Here is a 15,943-nt window from a genome sequence, read left to right as displayed (position 1 = left end):
TAATATCCTTAATCTTTGTAATACTCTTCAGCAAACAGATTGCCCAACTCTCTTCAACTCTGTACTGACTCTTCCTACCCAGCAACCCCTGTATGTGTCATAAGTCTTCTGGCATTCTTTTCTTCAAACCTAGACCGATTTCTCTTCCATCTTCAGTGGCACAGAAAAATCTTTCACTTTTCATTCACCTCAAGGAAACTCTCTTAAAAACCTGCACTGCAAGTGAAACTAGACTCTCCACCACCCCAGAAATTAAATCTAGTGGAGTAAGTTATTTATGCTGAAATCTATTAAAAGCTTATCTGACAGAAAGAAGCTTTCAGAAACCAAGCAGGATTCCAGTCAGTCCAATGGAATGCCTCAGAGTTGGCCCTGTCAACCCACTTCTCTATGAGAAACTAACAGAGAGGAAATGTTTCTAGTTCAAACTCATTCTGCCCTTCTAAAACAGCTTTTTCAGGTTTTACAAAATGAAGCACTACCTCAGTCAACTCTGGCCTTCCTATTGAAAGCTCTTCTCCATCCTGCATTGACATCCTGTTCCTTGACTCTCAGCAGGAGCTATCACAGGGGGGCAGATGAGAACTAATCAGCTTGTATCCATTATTTTTAGATGAGCCACCCAGCAATTTGCAGGTCCCACTCTCTACAATGGGTACTTGCTTACTGTGGGAGTGATCTATTTTTACTGAGCAGTGATACACTATATCAACAAAAACCAGCTCTTCTACCTTGCTTGACCCCACCAACAGACATTTATGTAGATGATCTTTCGGAGCAAAACCAAACAGTCAAAATTTCAAAGACAACATTTTTCTTCTTCAATCTCAGAAAAATTTAAGTGGAGAAATTAATGTATGTACTAGGAAGACCTAATATTATTATATACATTTGCTCACATATCTTGAATCATTCACATAGTATTACCATTTCACCAAAAAAAAGCAAAGATAATTGCATGTCGGCATTTAGATAGAGAGCAGCCTTCTTCAGGCAAGACAAATGCAGACAAAAGGCATTCTCCAATATTGCTGGTATTCAGGTAAGCAACAGTATCACCACATCATCCAAATTTAGATGCCATTAAGGACATCAATATATCGCACTGCCAGTAATGCTCCCACATACCCTCCTCTTGTAAGGAGCCTTGTTTTCATTGCAGTAGTCCTGAACTACGCCCTACTCATCTCACCAAACAATCCACTCCCAATCCAAGGGAGTGCAAGGCCTACCTGCGACCCCAAGCAAGACACTTACGGTGCCGTTCTTGCCGAGCGCGGCGTTATCCAGGTAGATGTAGCCGCCGATGATGTTCAGCTGCACCCGCAGGAGAACCACCAGCATGCAGGTGCTGTACACAGCCACAATGCTGCGGGTGAAACCTGGGAACACAACACAGGGAAACAAGGGTGAGCCAAGGGCAGACAGTGCTCCCCAAGACTCAGAAGTGCTGATTACTTTTAAATATGCAGTCACATTTCTCTCACTCGTTTTCACAACATGTTTTCACAACACATACCCAAGATAATCACGAGTCTAACGTGCTGGATCTACAGCTAAAGTGTCCCATTTAAAGTCCTACATTAATATCACTTTACGCATTACACAAAGTTACACAAAACATTAACAAAGCTATTTCTGAGAAAATAAAAATCACAAGTTGTTCAAGAAATAAAATGTTTAGTGTCAAACATCTTTCTTCATTAGGCCAGGAAATACACAGTTTATATATTAGCCCTCATCATGCAATCTAGACACAACTTGCAGCTTGTCAGAGTTACCTAAGACAGGAGCAGCTAAGATCTGAAGAAGGAAAATTAAAATGAGCATCAGTTACCAGTGGCAATGAGGGTGTGTAGAAGAAGCAGGGAATAGCAGAAGGGAAGAAAGGAGTCAGAACAAAAGTAGGATCTGTAAAGGTGTTATGAAAAGGAGAAAAGACTAAAAGGAAGCAAAGAAGTAATGGTAGAATTTCACTGCATGATTATCTGAGTTTACTTTTTTTTCCCCTTCCACTGCTTCCATCAGCCAATAAGTAAGATGATCCAAAGGCTTCATGACCACTGCTATAGTGGTTCTCCCTAAGAGGCTCAAAAAGAGGGAACTGCTGGCCATGTAAAGGCTAATCTACATTTCTGATTGAATTTCCACTACATTCAGGATAGAATTTCTGAAACTAGTTTTATTTTATTGTAATGACACAGAAAGGTCTCACAAAATTTTATTGAGCAGAGTAGCAGGAAGGCCAATAGAATTCTTCATCTTGGTCTCTGAACTTCTAACTTCCCATGGAGCTAGGAAAAGTTCCTTCATGAAAAGCCTTTGGGGGTGCAGGGACAGAGAGGAGGTTTGCTGTGTGTGTTACACTGTCTTCATATCTACTGAAACAAGCCAGTGTAAAGTTTGTTTTAAATGGTGTGAAAGAGATTATAAATCTACACTAAATAATTATGCAGACATAATCTTTCATTTCCACTTACTTATTATCTTTAAATCCTCCCAGATTTCTAACTTGTTTGCTGGCCTATGGGAAAAATAAATGGAAATATTAAGAATTGTATTTACTTGGAAATTAACAAGTATGGAAAATGACATAGTAGTGCTTTAAGGCAAACTTATTTAGCTACCATAATTACTCAAATCATACCCAGGTCTATATCTCATTCAAGAAAGGCCTCGTTCAAGAAAGCAGTATATAAACAGCACACTATAAAGGCACAGAAAAGATATTCAAACATTAATGTATAAATGTAGCATTTAGTAATGTCAATTACACACTTACATGATCAGTTTTGAGTTACTACAGTATGCAGTCAGAAAAAGCCACTGATGGTACAAAGTGGTCTTTTCTGGGCCCTTGACTCTCTATATTTAATGTTGACTCAGTTCAGCAGGACTTTCTGTGTGTAATAAATGCAGGATCAGAATTTCACTGTCCTACTCTCCTGCAAGATTTACCATTGCCTGATGTCTTTTAAGTTCATGTATGATCATCAAAACCAAACAGATCACAATCATCCATGGAAAAGAAGTCTTGCACCATCCACACCAACACATGTTGATCTTTTTTCTTGCATTGAGGCGTGTTCATTCTTTTGACTGACCAGTTCCTAGAAGTTTATATTCTGCAGTCAACAAAGCAGGACTGTAGATTGCATGGATACACCTGAACTGCCTGAAGTACATTGCCTATTTACAACTACTATTCAGAGGTAATCTTAGCAATACAGCAGCAGTAGCAGCAATAAGAGCAAGCTAACCACCCAAAATTTTCACCAGCCATTCTCACCTGTTAAGCACTGTCAGTAAAGAATGGCTGCTGTATGTCTATTGTGGAGGACAGATATTGTAAAAGTCACTTAGGGAAACATTTGGTAATTTCTTAGGATCAGAATTAACACTAAAGTATTTAGAGCCAAGAGTTCAAATTAACCTATACTTTACAGTAACCCAGTTTATTAAAAAAACACCCAAACCTCAGCACTTCTCACCAGAAATCATTTCTCCTTACAGGCACAACATGTGCACTTTGGCATTAGTTTGAACATTCTATTACTTACATATATAATTTTTTTTTTACTTTCACCACTAACAAATAATAAACTGATACAATAAACTATTAAGTCTACAACTCTGAAAACTAAAGAGACAGATTAAATAAACAGTAGCTGAAAGAGATACATGGATCCATGGCAAACATAACCAATTCACATATTTGTTGCAAGCTACTTTGCAAAGCTTATCTGACAGAAAGAAGCTTTCAGAAACCAAGCAGGATTCCAGTCAGTCCAATGGAATGCCTCAGAGTTGGCCCTGTCAACCCACTTCTCTATGAGAAACTAACAGAGAGGAAATGTTTCTAGTTCAAACTCATTCTGCCCTTCTAAAACAGCTTTTTCAGGTTTTACAAAATGAAGCTTTTTACAAAAAAAATTACAAAAATTTTTAAAAAATTACAAAAAATTACAAAATTAACTGCAAGCTACTACAGCAAGTTCTTAAAGCTTTGCTGAAACAAAACAAAGGAAGAACTTTATAAAAAAATACTGTAGTATTTCTATACATAAAACATATAATGGGACTCAAAGCTACTTATCAGGGCTAAGTTCTTCATGCAGAATGAAGAGATGTAGAGAAGCCAATACATCATCAGCCAACCACACTTGCATGCACTATATCAAAACATTTTCTAGAGCTTACAGAGCTTCTCCTTACAGCACAAGGCAGCAACCAGATAACAGTTAAAGTCTGCAAGTATTAAGCCTAACAGTGGAAATTAATTTTTCATCTCCTGCAATTCATCTCCTGCAATTTACTAAGACTCAGCTGCTACTCAAAACTCAACTTTTACTTCATAATTATTTATTTGGAAGGCCGTTCTCACTATGGAAGGAAAGAGCAATGCAGACAGAAACCAGAGGTTTGGAATAAAGCTAAGTGCTGAAGATATGCAACATCTGCAAGGCTGCAGAAGGAGGGACTTCACCTTATCTCATCCAATCACTGGGCTTTAAAAAGAGGAGGACAGATCAAGCAAGAACATCTGTGGTCTTGGGTGCTGATACCTCTTCAAAAATTTCTCTGAAGGTCTGAAAACTTCAGCTTCCTTACACCCCCAGTGTACCACTGGCCACCTCAAACTTAAGGAAATGAGTGGATTTTAAGTTAAAGGATATTACCTAAAGTATAATATGATGTGTAACATATGATAACACAGATCCATAACACGTTAAGCCACAACACAGATTATGTGAGAAAACTATACATTTTCAGGGACATGAAAGAAAGGTAAATCTCCGTGTCTGCTCTTTTGTATAGTCAACAGCAGCACTCAGGGATCTGGAGCTGTTTGGTTGATCTCAAATGGAAGTGGAAAGCAAAGAAATCGATATCTCCATGCATAGCAGAGCTTCTTCAAAGAATCACTTCAAAGTGGAGTGAGCTTTGATGACTGATTCCATGATTTGTGCCTTCACAACCCCTTCCCTACATTTTAGTTCAAAACTTTCAAGCATGCAGTTAAAACTTCCTCAGTGTCAGTAAAATAAGAAGCATTAAGACACAAATTCCACTCTAAATGGCCATCCATGCTTACAGAATGTTGCATGTAGCAAGCATTAATTTTTTTTTTGTTTTTGTAACTGCATACCACTAACAATGAAAAAGCCTATCTCTGTTTTCAGTAGGATTCTTGGAACTCAGAGGTGCAGCAATGTACCCCTATGCTGTTTCAACTGGTCAAACAATTTAGAGACAGGAGGTGTATCTTGATAAAAGATTGCTTGTTACAGAGAACAAACTAAGGTACTATTTGTCTTCACCACTGAACAAAGGATTACAAAGTGTTGCAGACTATTTGCTGCACAGTTCAGATGACATATCTGGTGACCCACAAGCTCTTTTGTTCACTCAGTTTAATTTTTTCATTGAATAAGACTTCTGTTATGATAAATACATTTATTCCATTAAAATTAACTTTTCCCAATTTCTTGTTGTTTGGGGTAAATAATATTCAGTAACAGTTGCAAATACCCAGAGTTTATTATAAAAACATTCAGGCTGCAATTCCCCCTTTAAATCAGGCTGCTCTGTTGTGGAAGTTTTTGGACTGAAAAAAGCAGTGACTGAATAGGTAACCTGTTAAATGCTGGACAGCTGAAGTTATAGCTGTATAAATAAACTAGCTGGAGGTAAACTAGAAAGACAGTCTACAGCGGGTCAGAAATCCTGTGGTTAATTGCCTACATAACACTCTTACTCTGTGCCATATGCCTAGCAATTTAGGTTTAAGATGTGCTGTTATGTACTTTATGTATTTAAAAACAGGCTATTTGTCCCTGCAGTTGCAAGGAATTCCAAGGTGTTTTCTGACAGAGAAGCATTTCTGTTAATGTATGACACATCCCTATTTGTTCAACTTCAAAAATAAAATTTAAAAAATTACTTTTCATCACTTACATGCATTTGCAATCTCATCTTGGATACTTTCCACTACTACTCATGTCTGAACTTGGTAAGATTACATAAACATTTTACAAACACAACATCAACATCTCAGTCATACTCTATCATAATATTCTGTTCTTTTTAAGAGAGAACTAGATCCTCCAAGTACTTTTATCTACCTATTTTATAGCCATTTCAACAAAAAACATGGCTCTCACTGCAGCACATTAAAGAAAGTATTATTTCCTGTAATTTTTGGAAAATACCATACTTATCAAAATACATGTAACATGACAAAATATTTACATAGTGATTTCAAAACACCTTTAGACTAATGATTCAATGGGACACTAAACCAAAATTCTGCATACTCTCTACATGATATAAATTGAAAAAAACTTGTCAGCAAAACAAGTGGAGTTCAACCCACTTAAGACAGTCTTACCTATTTTTAAGAAGAGATGTGAGACTCTCAGAGTTTAACTGATGCATTAAGGCATCCCTCAGTGTTGGAAGCATTGACAGTACTGTTATTAAAAGGAAAAAAAACCAAACAACAAAACCTGTTAACATCAACAACAACAAAAAAAACCCACATTATAAACCCATCCTCAGCTCACACTCAATAGCTGCTATGGGATGCACATCCCAGTGCTCAACAGACAAAGCTGGGAGGAGAAGCAAAACAGGAAGCCCAGGAAGTACTCAGAGGGGCAATAACCTGTGTGCCTCTCAGGAGCTGGGGCACAATACTGCCCTTATGTGACCATGTGGTTTTACTGGCTCAGCTGCAGATGTGTATCCACATCCTGCACATACATGTCTCCAACGCCCCAGAAGAAAATATGGCAAAAACCTTCACTGCTGCATTTCTCCCAGTGAGAAGAAAAAGATCTGAGGTTTGTTTTTTCTAGCAAGAGAACTGGAGAAAGGTATGTTATGAATGACAGAAAGCCAGTGGGAAAAAAATCTTTTCATTTCAGAATAATGTCTACTTGACAGGAACAGGAGATGGAAAACATGATAAATACTAAGAACAAAGTATGAAAAATCTTGTCAGGAATGCATGCTGCCAAACATAAGATTTTGCACAAAGAAGGGCAAAGAAAAACCTAATCCTTGCAGTAAGATCACTCTCAGCAGTACAAAATGGAAAAGATGAAAATAATATACCAATTGGTCAGGGTAAACAGGTTGGACTTACAGCCACCCAAGAAGCCATTACAAATTTAGAGAGAATAAGAAAATACTGCCTAGTTTGTTTAATAAAAATAGTTTTGAATGGCCTGTATTTACAGTGATGAGGAATTTGTTAAAGTTCTTCTCTGTCATCACCTTTCCAAAAATCCTAAGACTGGTGCTGTAAGAAAAAGTACTTTTTCTTTTTGCACTCCAGCTAGTCAGGAACCTTCACACTCTGATGGCCGATGTGCTTCTTATTAAAAATTGCCCACCAAGCTCTCCATGCAGCTTATTAACAACGTGATATAATGAATAACAAAATCCTGTTGTAAAGTCAGTATTGTTTGAATCTAAATGCTGTTTCACACCTCAGTACTACATGCAGTTTAAGGCAAAAGGGTCCTGGTCCAAAAAATTGTAACCTGCATGTATACTTGTAGATTTATTGATGGTAAGGGTTGAGATGCCCCCTAAATTCCCTTTAGTCCTCTACTCTTCAGACTCTTTATCTGCAAAACAACTCTATTTTGTATCAGTATTTAATTAAGATTTTGAATTTACCAACATTTCTTATTCCTCTTCCATCCTGACAATATGTAGCAGAAATCCCCAAACACCTCCCCCTTATCTAAACCAGTAGCTACTTCTTTTCCTTACCTGTCATATTGCAAGTCCTCTGATTACTCTCAAAATGGTACTGCCTTCGTGCCTGGGCAATGTACTCAGCTGCCTCTCGCTCCTGGATTTCTCTGATTTTCTTCTGCCCATATTTTCCCAGTAAATAGACTCCTACAGAGAAATAGCCATATCAGAAGAAGCTTTTAAAAAGTGAGAAAGGTCCTTTAACCCCTTTATTTGTTTTTAAAGCATAAGGGTGCATAGTGGTTTGGGGTTTTTTTTGATATGGGGGTCTTGAGTACTTTAATAATTATTGGCAAAGCAATACTCAGAAAGAATGTTTTCAAAATTAATTAAAATGTCAAGGATTATGACTTGAATCAGGAGAAGAAACTTTCCTGAGAAGAGGTATCTTGCCATTCATAGAAGACATTTTTGGTACTACTGCAATGTGAACAACTAGTACTGAAGAGACTGAAACAAAATAGAGAAACAATGTAGGGTAAGGAAAAAAGAGATAAAGCAAACAGAAATGCACAGGTCTAGAGATGGATGAAAATGAAAATATTTAAAAATATATATTTCTAAAATTAGTAGAAGTTAGAAATAAAATTCAAGTACTAAAGATCACATATGAGAAAAATGTTATAGATCAACACTTCCTTCATTTGGTCCTGAAACTTCTGTAGGAAGAACCTGAGTTTCAATGGGGCTTGCCTGTTCACACAGGCACAGACCATTCCTGCTTTCCAGTCACACTCTTGAGAGTCTGACCATCCCTCACCACTCTCACTATGAATCTTCATTTCCATTAAGACACATCAAAAATCTTTGTTTTGCATTTTCATCTCTTCCAACATCCACCCCTGTGAAGATTCCCCCAGCTGCTTGTCCCACACCACCAGGGGTTCAGATATCCATCCAGGCTGCCCACAGCCCTCTTCCCATCTTGCCTCATCTCTGCCCCCTTTCCTAAGCCATTTCTCAAGACACCACTACACCTTCTAGGCTTATCCTCAGCACCTTGGCCCACTGTAAGCTGCTTTCCAATAATTGCTGCCCCTCCACCCAGGCCTTCTTACAGCACCTACCATGTGTCAGGCTCATCTGCTGCCTCCTGTATGCACTGGCAGCAGCAGGTTCCTACTTGGGTGTGTAACCAGTGTTCTCTCATGAAAGATTTGGAGGGGGCACAGAGACAAGGGAGGAACAAACCCATGCAAAAAAAGACTATAGTAGAAGTATAATAATCTGCTGTCTGTGTGGACTAATACTTAAATTACTGAAGCTCCTCTACAGACAGCCAGCTCCACATCTGACAGGTCAGTAACAGCACACAGTATGCAAGTAACAAATCAAGTATTTTTTAAATTTTTTTTTTCTCAAAGTACTTTCTAAAGTTGTAAACACAAAATTGTCTTCAAAGTGCAATTGTGAAGCCAATATTGGAACAAACGAGGCATCTAACAGTTGCTGAAAGCTGAAAGTTTCAAAACTAATTTTATAAACCAAATCTACAAAAACTAAAAAAAAGAAACAACCCTCCCCCACGCCCCAAAAAAAACCCCAACCAAAATCAAACACACAAGCACCATAAAAAAACCCAAACTTCCCAAGGTTTTGAATTCAGCTACATTTTTTAGGTAATTAAAACCTTCCAAAATACTCCCCAAAACTATTATCAGTGTTTGAAAAGCCTTGTCAACTTTGTGCTCCACAGTTGTAAGAAAATCCAGCTATTTATACTGGCATTATGTTTGCTCACAGGCAACAACAAGCCAGACCAGTCTGGAACAAGCACAGTCACTTCCATTTCCCAAAAGCCTCATAAAATAGAAATGGGTAAGTCTCCCCCTCACTTCAGCCTTTGGGCAGACTAGACTGCCCATTTGCCACATGAAATACTCACTTCATTAGATGCAAACTTTAATATTATGGGTCCATGTACAAAAAATGCAATTCCACCTATTAATTGTTAATCAAAAATGAGACTTCACAATCAAGATTATTTTAATCTAAAATGTTACCAATTCCTGCCAAAGATATCTATTTAGAATACAACTGTCAGGTTACTGACAGGTTTTTTTCAGCTAACATATTGAAATAGAAACAATTTTGTAGCATTACAAGAATTGTGATCAATTCTTGAACACAAGATTTTCTCAATCATTTTACCCCACTACGTTTTTCACATTACATTAACATATAGTCATTTGTCCAAATTACTACTTTTGTTTACTTTCCCTACACCCCAAAAATAAATCCTTTTACCTTCAGGTTTTGTAGCAGAAAAGTCATAAGTAGAGCCTATTTATCTCAAATCCAAGTGTTGCTTCCAGAGGATGTAAGTGCTACAGACCCCAGGGTGCTTCCCAGCTGGCAACTAACCACAGAGCCACTCACACACACAGAAACACAAGATTTCCTGAATGCAGACAGACATGAGTGTCATACAGTCATGCAATCAGTTCAAGAAGAATCATGTGTGTGCCCTGCAGGGACGCACAGGAGCAGCAGCTCTGAGACTGAGACAGCAGGAATTGCTTAACACTGGATTATCAGGGCTGTGCGCCCACTCTGTAGTCAGAGCTGCTGCCGCCTGGGAGGGTACAAAGTAGCTCTCACTCAGGTTTAACAAGGAGTCTCCACATAAAAACACTTGTCCAGAACAATGCAACACATCGTTTACACAATACAACACAACAATACAATACAACATTGTTTCTCCCTCCCTTCCCTGTACTAAAGTATTAACTTTGACCACTGTTAACAGATGGTGCTTGATCCAGGATTATCCTCTTCTCTGGAGAGTGATGCATTACAAGTTAACCAAAGGAAAAGCTGCTGAGCTTTTTTTTTCTTTCCACTCAGCCACCTTAAGCAAACCCAGCAAACAGCAGTAAGCTTGAGGTATGGCTGCCAGCAGCAGACTCCCTCTGTTACCAGCTGCAGGGCTTGTAAGTGTAAGTAAGTACCTTACAAGTGGCCTGGAGGACACAGCAGTCACTTGTGAAACTCAAGACTCAGCTGTGACAATGAACTTTTGCCCACTGCACTCACTCCTGAGAACAGCAGTGGAGCCTCTGCAAGTCTCTGGCTTATGAGACATTTCAAGGACTGCCATCTGGGGGCTTGGCTTGCAGGGTGTTTGCATTTTTCTTCAGGACAGCCATGTGTATCTATATTAATTTGTTGCATTAATTCAGAGGACTTGACAATGATACAGACTCTAAGTCCAGAATGAATGCATCACATGAAATCATCATGTGGAGTTGGAAGCAGGACCAGAGAAAGCCACATTCAAAAACTGCCATGATGTCAAGTCAGCTAACAAACCTGTAAAAAAACTAAGCTGACATTTTGAAAGTCTCTTGCTATAAACATGCAAAGCCAATATAAGCTTTTTATAATAACTAATATAACTTAGTTTTGCTGCTCAATATAGGATAGGAGGTCTGCAAAAAGTTACAGCAGCAAGATATATTCATGTCTAATGAGCTAAACTGTTGTACAGGTGAAGTTTCATGCTGAATCTTCCCATATGTTTCACACAAAACCAGGAATTAAGAAAATTCAGAAATAGTGAGGCTGTGCAGGAAATAATTCCTACAGAAACTTTTTTCTATCTTCATCAAAATATGAACTACAGAAAATACTATAGTCCCAACACATCTGATTTGGAGGGTTCAGAAACAGATGACTGATAAAAAAAACCCATCACCTGAAGTCAGATGCTTCAAGAACAGGAACCTCAGTAAGGATCTCAAACTACAACTGATCCAGTTTTACAACTGATCTAGAAGTGAAACATATTTACATGTGCACTGGCTGTCCGTGCTGGATTTGGCTGGGATAGAGTTAATTTTCTTCACAACAGCTGGGATCGGTGCTGGCAGTAGAGAGATGTTTTGGAGTTGCTGAACAGGGCTCACACAAAGCCTTTGCTGCCTATCCCACCACGCCACCAGCAAGGAGGCTGCAGGTCAGAGGGAGCTGGGGGAGACACAGCCAGGACAGCTGATCCCACAGGGTCAAAGGGACATGTCACATCACAGGATGTCATCTGAGCAGTAAAATTAGGGGGGGATACGGTGGGGGGGCATGTTCAGGGACAGCTGAGCATTGGTCAGGCCAGATTCTCTCTCTCACCCCACTGGAGAAGGGGTGTGTGTGTTTGAGTGTGTGAGTGGCTCTGTGGTGCTTTAGCACCCTGGGGTCTGTAGCACCTGTAACCTCTGGAAGCAACACTTGGATTTGAGACAAATTTGCTCTGATTTGTCTCCATATCCCTCTTTGGCTGTAGCACTGTAAATCTCTTCCCACCTAAATGTAAGCAATGCAAGAAGTTTACAAACTCTGCAGCTCTTATATGATCACCTAGTGGCCTCAGAGAGGTAGGGGGGATTTCTCACATCACAGAAATTATGGCTTCCCTCTCCCTCAACCCTTCCTCTTCTTCACAGGTGGAATGGAGGGCTGAGCAGAACAATGGGATGCATAATAAGGAGGCATCAGTTTCTCAGGAAACCTCTTTTACAACCCTAATTTTGCCCTCACTGCCATACTTACCTCAGGGAAAAAAAAAAAAAAAAGAAAAAAAAAAGGGAAAATCTCAGTTTTAAGAATTTTATTAGGTAGAAATTTTGCTGACACACAGAAGCCTCCATCCTTCCAGGACATAAACAGCTCCATAAGTTGTGGTTTATCCTTATGTTCAAGCAAGCCATGCATCAAGGGACATAAAATTGTCCTGTAATGGAACCATCTTTTAAACATGCAGGTACTAAAGCCTTATTCTCTGGGTAACACTGAGTCTCACCAGAGCATACTTAATGCCCCTGTGCTTACTCACAAACCAAGCCAACTTTCTCTGCTAAGCAGAGAGATTTCTGAACTGAAATGCTTTTTCTGCAGGCCAAAGGTTGCAACAGATTAAATTCAGCAATAATTAATGAACCACTGAAATCAGGACCATACATTCCAGACACACCCTGAGCTTGTTCTTCCACTGTAGCAACAGAATTTCAATGGTGAATCATTTTGCAATACCTACTGAAATCTACCTTGAATGCTGAGAAATAAAAACTACTTTAATCAAACTATCCAATAAAGACCTGAACCTAATGTGTCCTTGCAGCTCCATCATGCTTTGTATCTCTCTACTTTCCATATTTCTAGTGGGTTAGATCACAGACCACTAGATTTTGCTGGCAAGAAGAGATTTAAGTCTTTTCAGTATGCTATGTATTTTATATTGTCAAAGAAAAAAACTTCTGAAGAAAGGGTTTGTACAGGGTCTTTGCTAAGGTGAGGCCCTCTCAACCACACTCTGTGGTTAAGGGGGAGTTACACATTTTTCAGTTGCTTTTCCCCTCAATTTGAGCTCTTATTTAATGAGATTTGTATCTTCATAAGTAGTAAAATCTGCTGTAGTGTTGGGATTGAAAGAAATTGTATGAAGAATGAGAGCCACTGATAACACACGTGGAATCCATATCAGTAAAGAGAGAAAAAGTAACAGTCAACTCTGATTTTGGTGGAGTAATTCAGTAACACAACACTGATACAATACTGTATCAGTAATAATGTAGAAACTCTCCTGTATTGTCTAATGAATCATTAAATATTCACATTAATCTCTGACCAGGTGCCAGTTAAGGACTTAAAATCACTAAATTTTGTGATGTCCCATTTTCCTTGCTACAGCCTCCTTCCCAGAATATGCACCTGTAGCTCTTAAAAAACACCACAGAAATGTAGATTCCAGGCCCTGCTATTAAGGCAGCAGATTTGGATACTTTCCTTAAATCATTCAGCCACTTCCAAATATTCTTTGTTTAAAAGCAGTATGTGAGGCTGCATTCCATCCTTCAAGATTCAGCAGTACTTTTTGCAGAGTCCACCACGGATCTCAGAGTTCTGATTCACTGGTGGTGGCATTGCTGTAGCTTGTGGGGTTTTTTCAAGATCTGACCCATACCTATGAAGATGACCAAAGCACTCAAGATTCAGCTGCTGAACAGCTGTAAAGCAGCACTCTACAGTAATTCACTCCATCTCCCTGTCTCCCTTAAAACACACGGTGCAAAGCTGCTGCTGGTGGCAGCTAATGGTGTTCACCTGCTTGTGGAAACCCAGATTTACTTCATTCTCAAATGCATAAAAAACAATTCTCTACAGTCCTCAAATACTACATGGCCTGAAGAAACAGATAATTGATCCATGCTGCAGAAAATGATAGCATAGTTTACATTAATTTGGGCCATAATTATTAGTTTAAGCACATTTCAGTGAGTAGCATTTTAGTGAAAGGGACACTGAGCTGTATATAAACAACACCAATGATAAGGAAAAAACTGCAAACTCAGTTATGCTAGCTTGGTTTGCAGGCTGGCAGAAGGCTGCTCATGCATGAGGAATTTAAGATTTCAGACTATGAGAGCCCCAAGTTCCCAGATACCTGCTTTCCCACTTGGGAACTGATCCATGTTTAGTTGTTGAAACTGGGAGAAGTGATTTTTTACTATTCCACCACTCTCACACAGACAGTTGAAGGAGAGAGAACATCTTCCAGGTGACAGCCTGGTGTGCGAAAGCAAATCTGTTTACTGAACATGGTGGGCTGCAAGTGTGCTGGTAAACATGACAGCTCTGCACTCACAGAGCCACCAAACCTGCAGGTGAGGGGGTGAACTGGAGGAGCAGCCTGACCAGTACGGCAGTAACCATCACCCAGCCTGTTATCATGGATTAATTGGCACCCTTTGGAAAACCCCAGAAGGAATTAATGATGAAAGAACGCAGATGACACAAGAACCACGGCAAGCCAGAAGTAAATGCAATTCACCTTCAAAGGGGACTTTACCTGAATATATGACAAAATATACTATAAAAGCCCTGTAGCCCTCAGAACATTCACCTGTTCAGGCAAGTTCCAGTTCTGTTCCAGTTCTGTGTCATTTACACTGGATATAAGAACATCTGAACACTGAGTGCACAAAGACTTGGCTGTGCCTTTTGAGGAGCATCTAATCTCCAGCTGCACAGCTATGCACTTCATCATTAAACAGAGAGACAGATCCAATGTGCTCTTTTAAATCTACTTCCAGCTAAAAACAAACCAAAAATAACTTCAACAGAAGGTGGAGCTTACTAGACCATAACCACCCTACAGGTTCTACAAGAGCCTTAAGGGAGAAATTGCTTGAATAATTAATGCAAATCCTCTCTGTGAAAGTTTTGTGTCTGCAACTCATGTATATTTGTCCAGAGAAGGGCAACAAAGCTGGTGAAGAGTCTGCAGCACACGGTCCTGTAAAGAGTGGCTGGTTGGGGGTGTTTAGTCTGGAGAAAAGTAGGCTCAGGGGGAGCCTTATCACTCTCTACAAATACCTGCAAGGAAATTGCAGCCAGGTGGGGTCGGTCTCTTCCCCCAGGTAACAAGTGACAGAACAGGAGCACGCAGTGTGCCAGGGGAGGTTCAGGTATGCCATTAGGAATAAGACATTGGAATGGGCTGCCCAGGGAGGTGGTGGAGTCGCCGTCCCTGGAGGTGTTTAAGGGAAGACTGGATGTGGCACTGAGTGCCATGGTCTAACTGCCAAGGTGGTGTTCAGTCAAAGGTTGGACTCCTTGACCTTCTTTCCAACCTAATTGATTCTGTGATATTTCACAATTCACCTCAACACACAAATGACATATGAAAAGTGGAGGTTTTCAGCCTCCATCCCCAAAACAACACCAGTGTCACCCACGCTTTGCGCGCTTCAATATTGTTTCAAAGTAAGGCCATCACCTGCGGTGCGAGCACCTGGGCAACCCGAGCTCCTTCCCGTCCCGTAGGGCTTAAGGGACGGCGCGTAGGTTCCCTCCCAGCCTCAGGGGAAAAGTCCTGCGGGCTCTCTGGGTGGCGGACGGGAGCACTCCGGTGTCCCCAGAGCCCTCCAGCCGGCGCGGGGCCCAGCGCCAGCTCCGAGGGGTCGCTCCGGCGGGAGCCCCGCGGGGAGGCCCCAGGGCCGGCACCGCCTTTCCCCCGGATCACCGCCCCCGCCCCCCGACCGGGCACTCACCGCCAAGGAAGGTGCCAAGGACCAGGCATTTCTTCTTGTGCCGCTTAAGGAAACTCCAGAGCGACCGGAGCATCCTGCGAGCCTGGCCCGCCCCGGCGCGGCCGCCCCTCGGGTCCCCGCGGCGGCGG

At 40.4% G+C, this 15,943-nt stretch overlaps 1 protein-coding gene across 1 annotated transcript in view; it reads right to left on the bottom strand.

Moving 5' to 3' along the window:
• PEX3 (peroxisomal biogenesis factor 3) overlaps positions 1 to 15,943 on the bottom strand; it is a 21,103-nt gene extending 5,160 nt beyond the window's left edge. Inside the window, exons 1-5 of the mRNA XM_058800866.1 lie at positions 15,816 to 15,943; positions 7,786 to 7,917; positions 6,392 to 6,473; positions 2,481 to 2,524; positions 1,258 to 1,382 (exon numbers count right to left, since the gene is read on the bottom strand). Coding sequence (XP_058656849.1) covers positions 1,258 to 1,382; positions 2,481 to 2,524; positions 6,392 to 6,473; positions 7,786 to 7,917; positions 15,816 to 15,888 — 456 coding nt within the window. The 5' untranslated portion in view covers positions 15,889 to 15,943. The remainder of the gene's footprint in view (positions 1 to 1,257; positions 1,383 to 2,480; positions 2,525 to 6,391; positions 6,474 to 7,785; positions 7,918 to 15,815) is intronic.

This window comes from Ammospiza caudacuta, chromosome 3 (genome assembly GCF_027887145.1).
Source record: "Ammospiza caudacuta isolate bAmmCau1 chromosome 3, bAmmCau1.pri, whole genome shotgun sequence".
Lineage (NCBI taxonomy): Eukaryota > Metazoa > Chordata > Aves > Passeriformes > Passerellidae > Ammospiza > Ammospiza caudacuta.
This window is presented reverse-complemented; position numbering and strand designations above follow the sequence as displayed.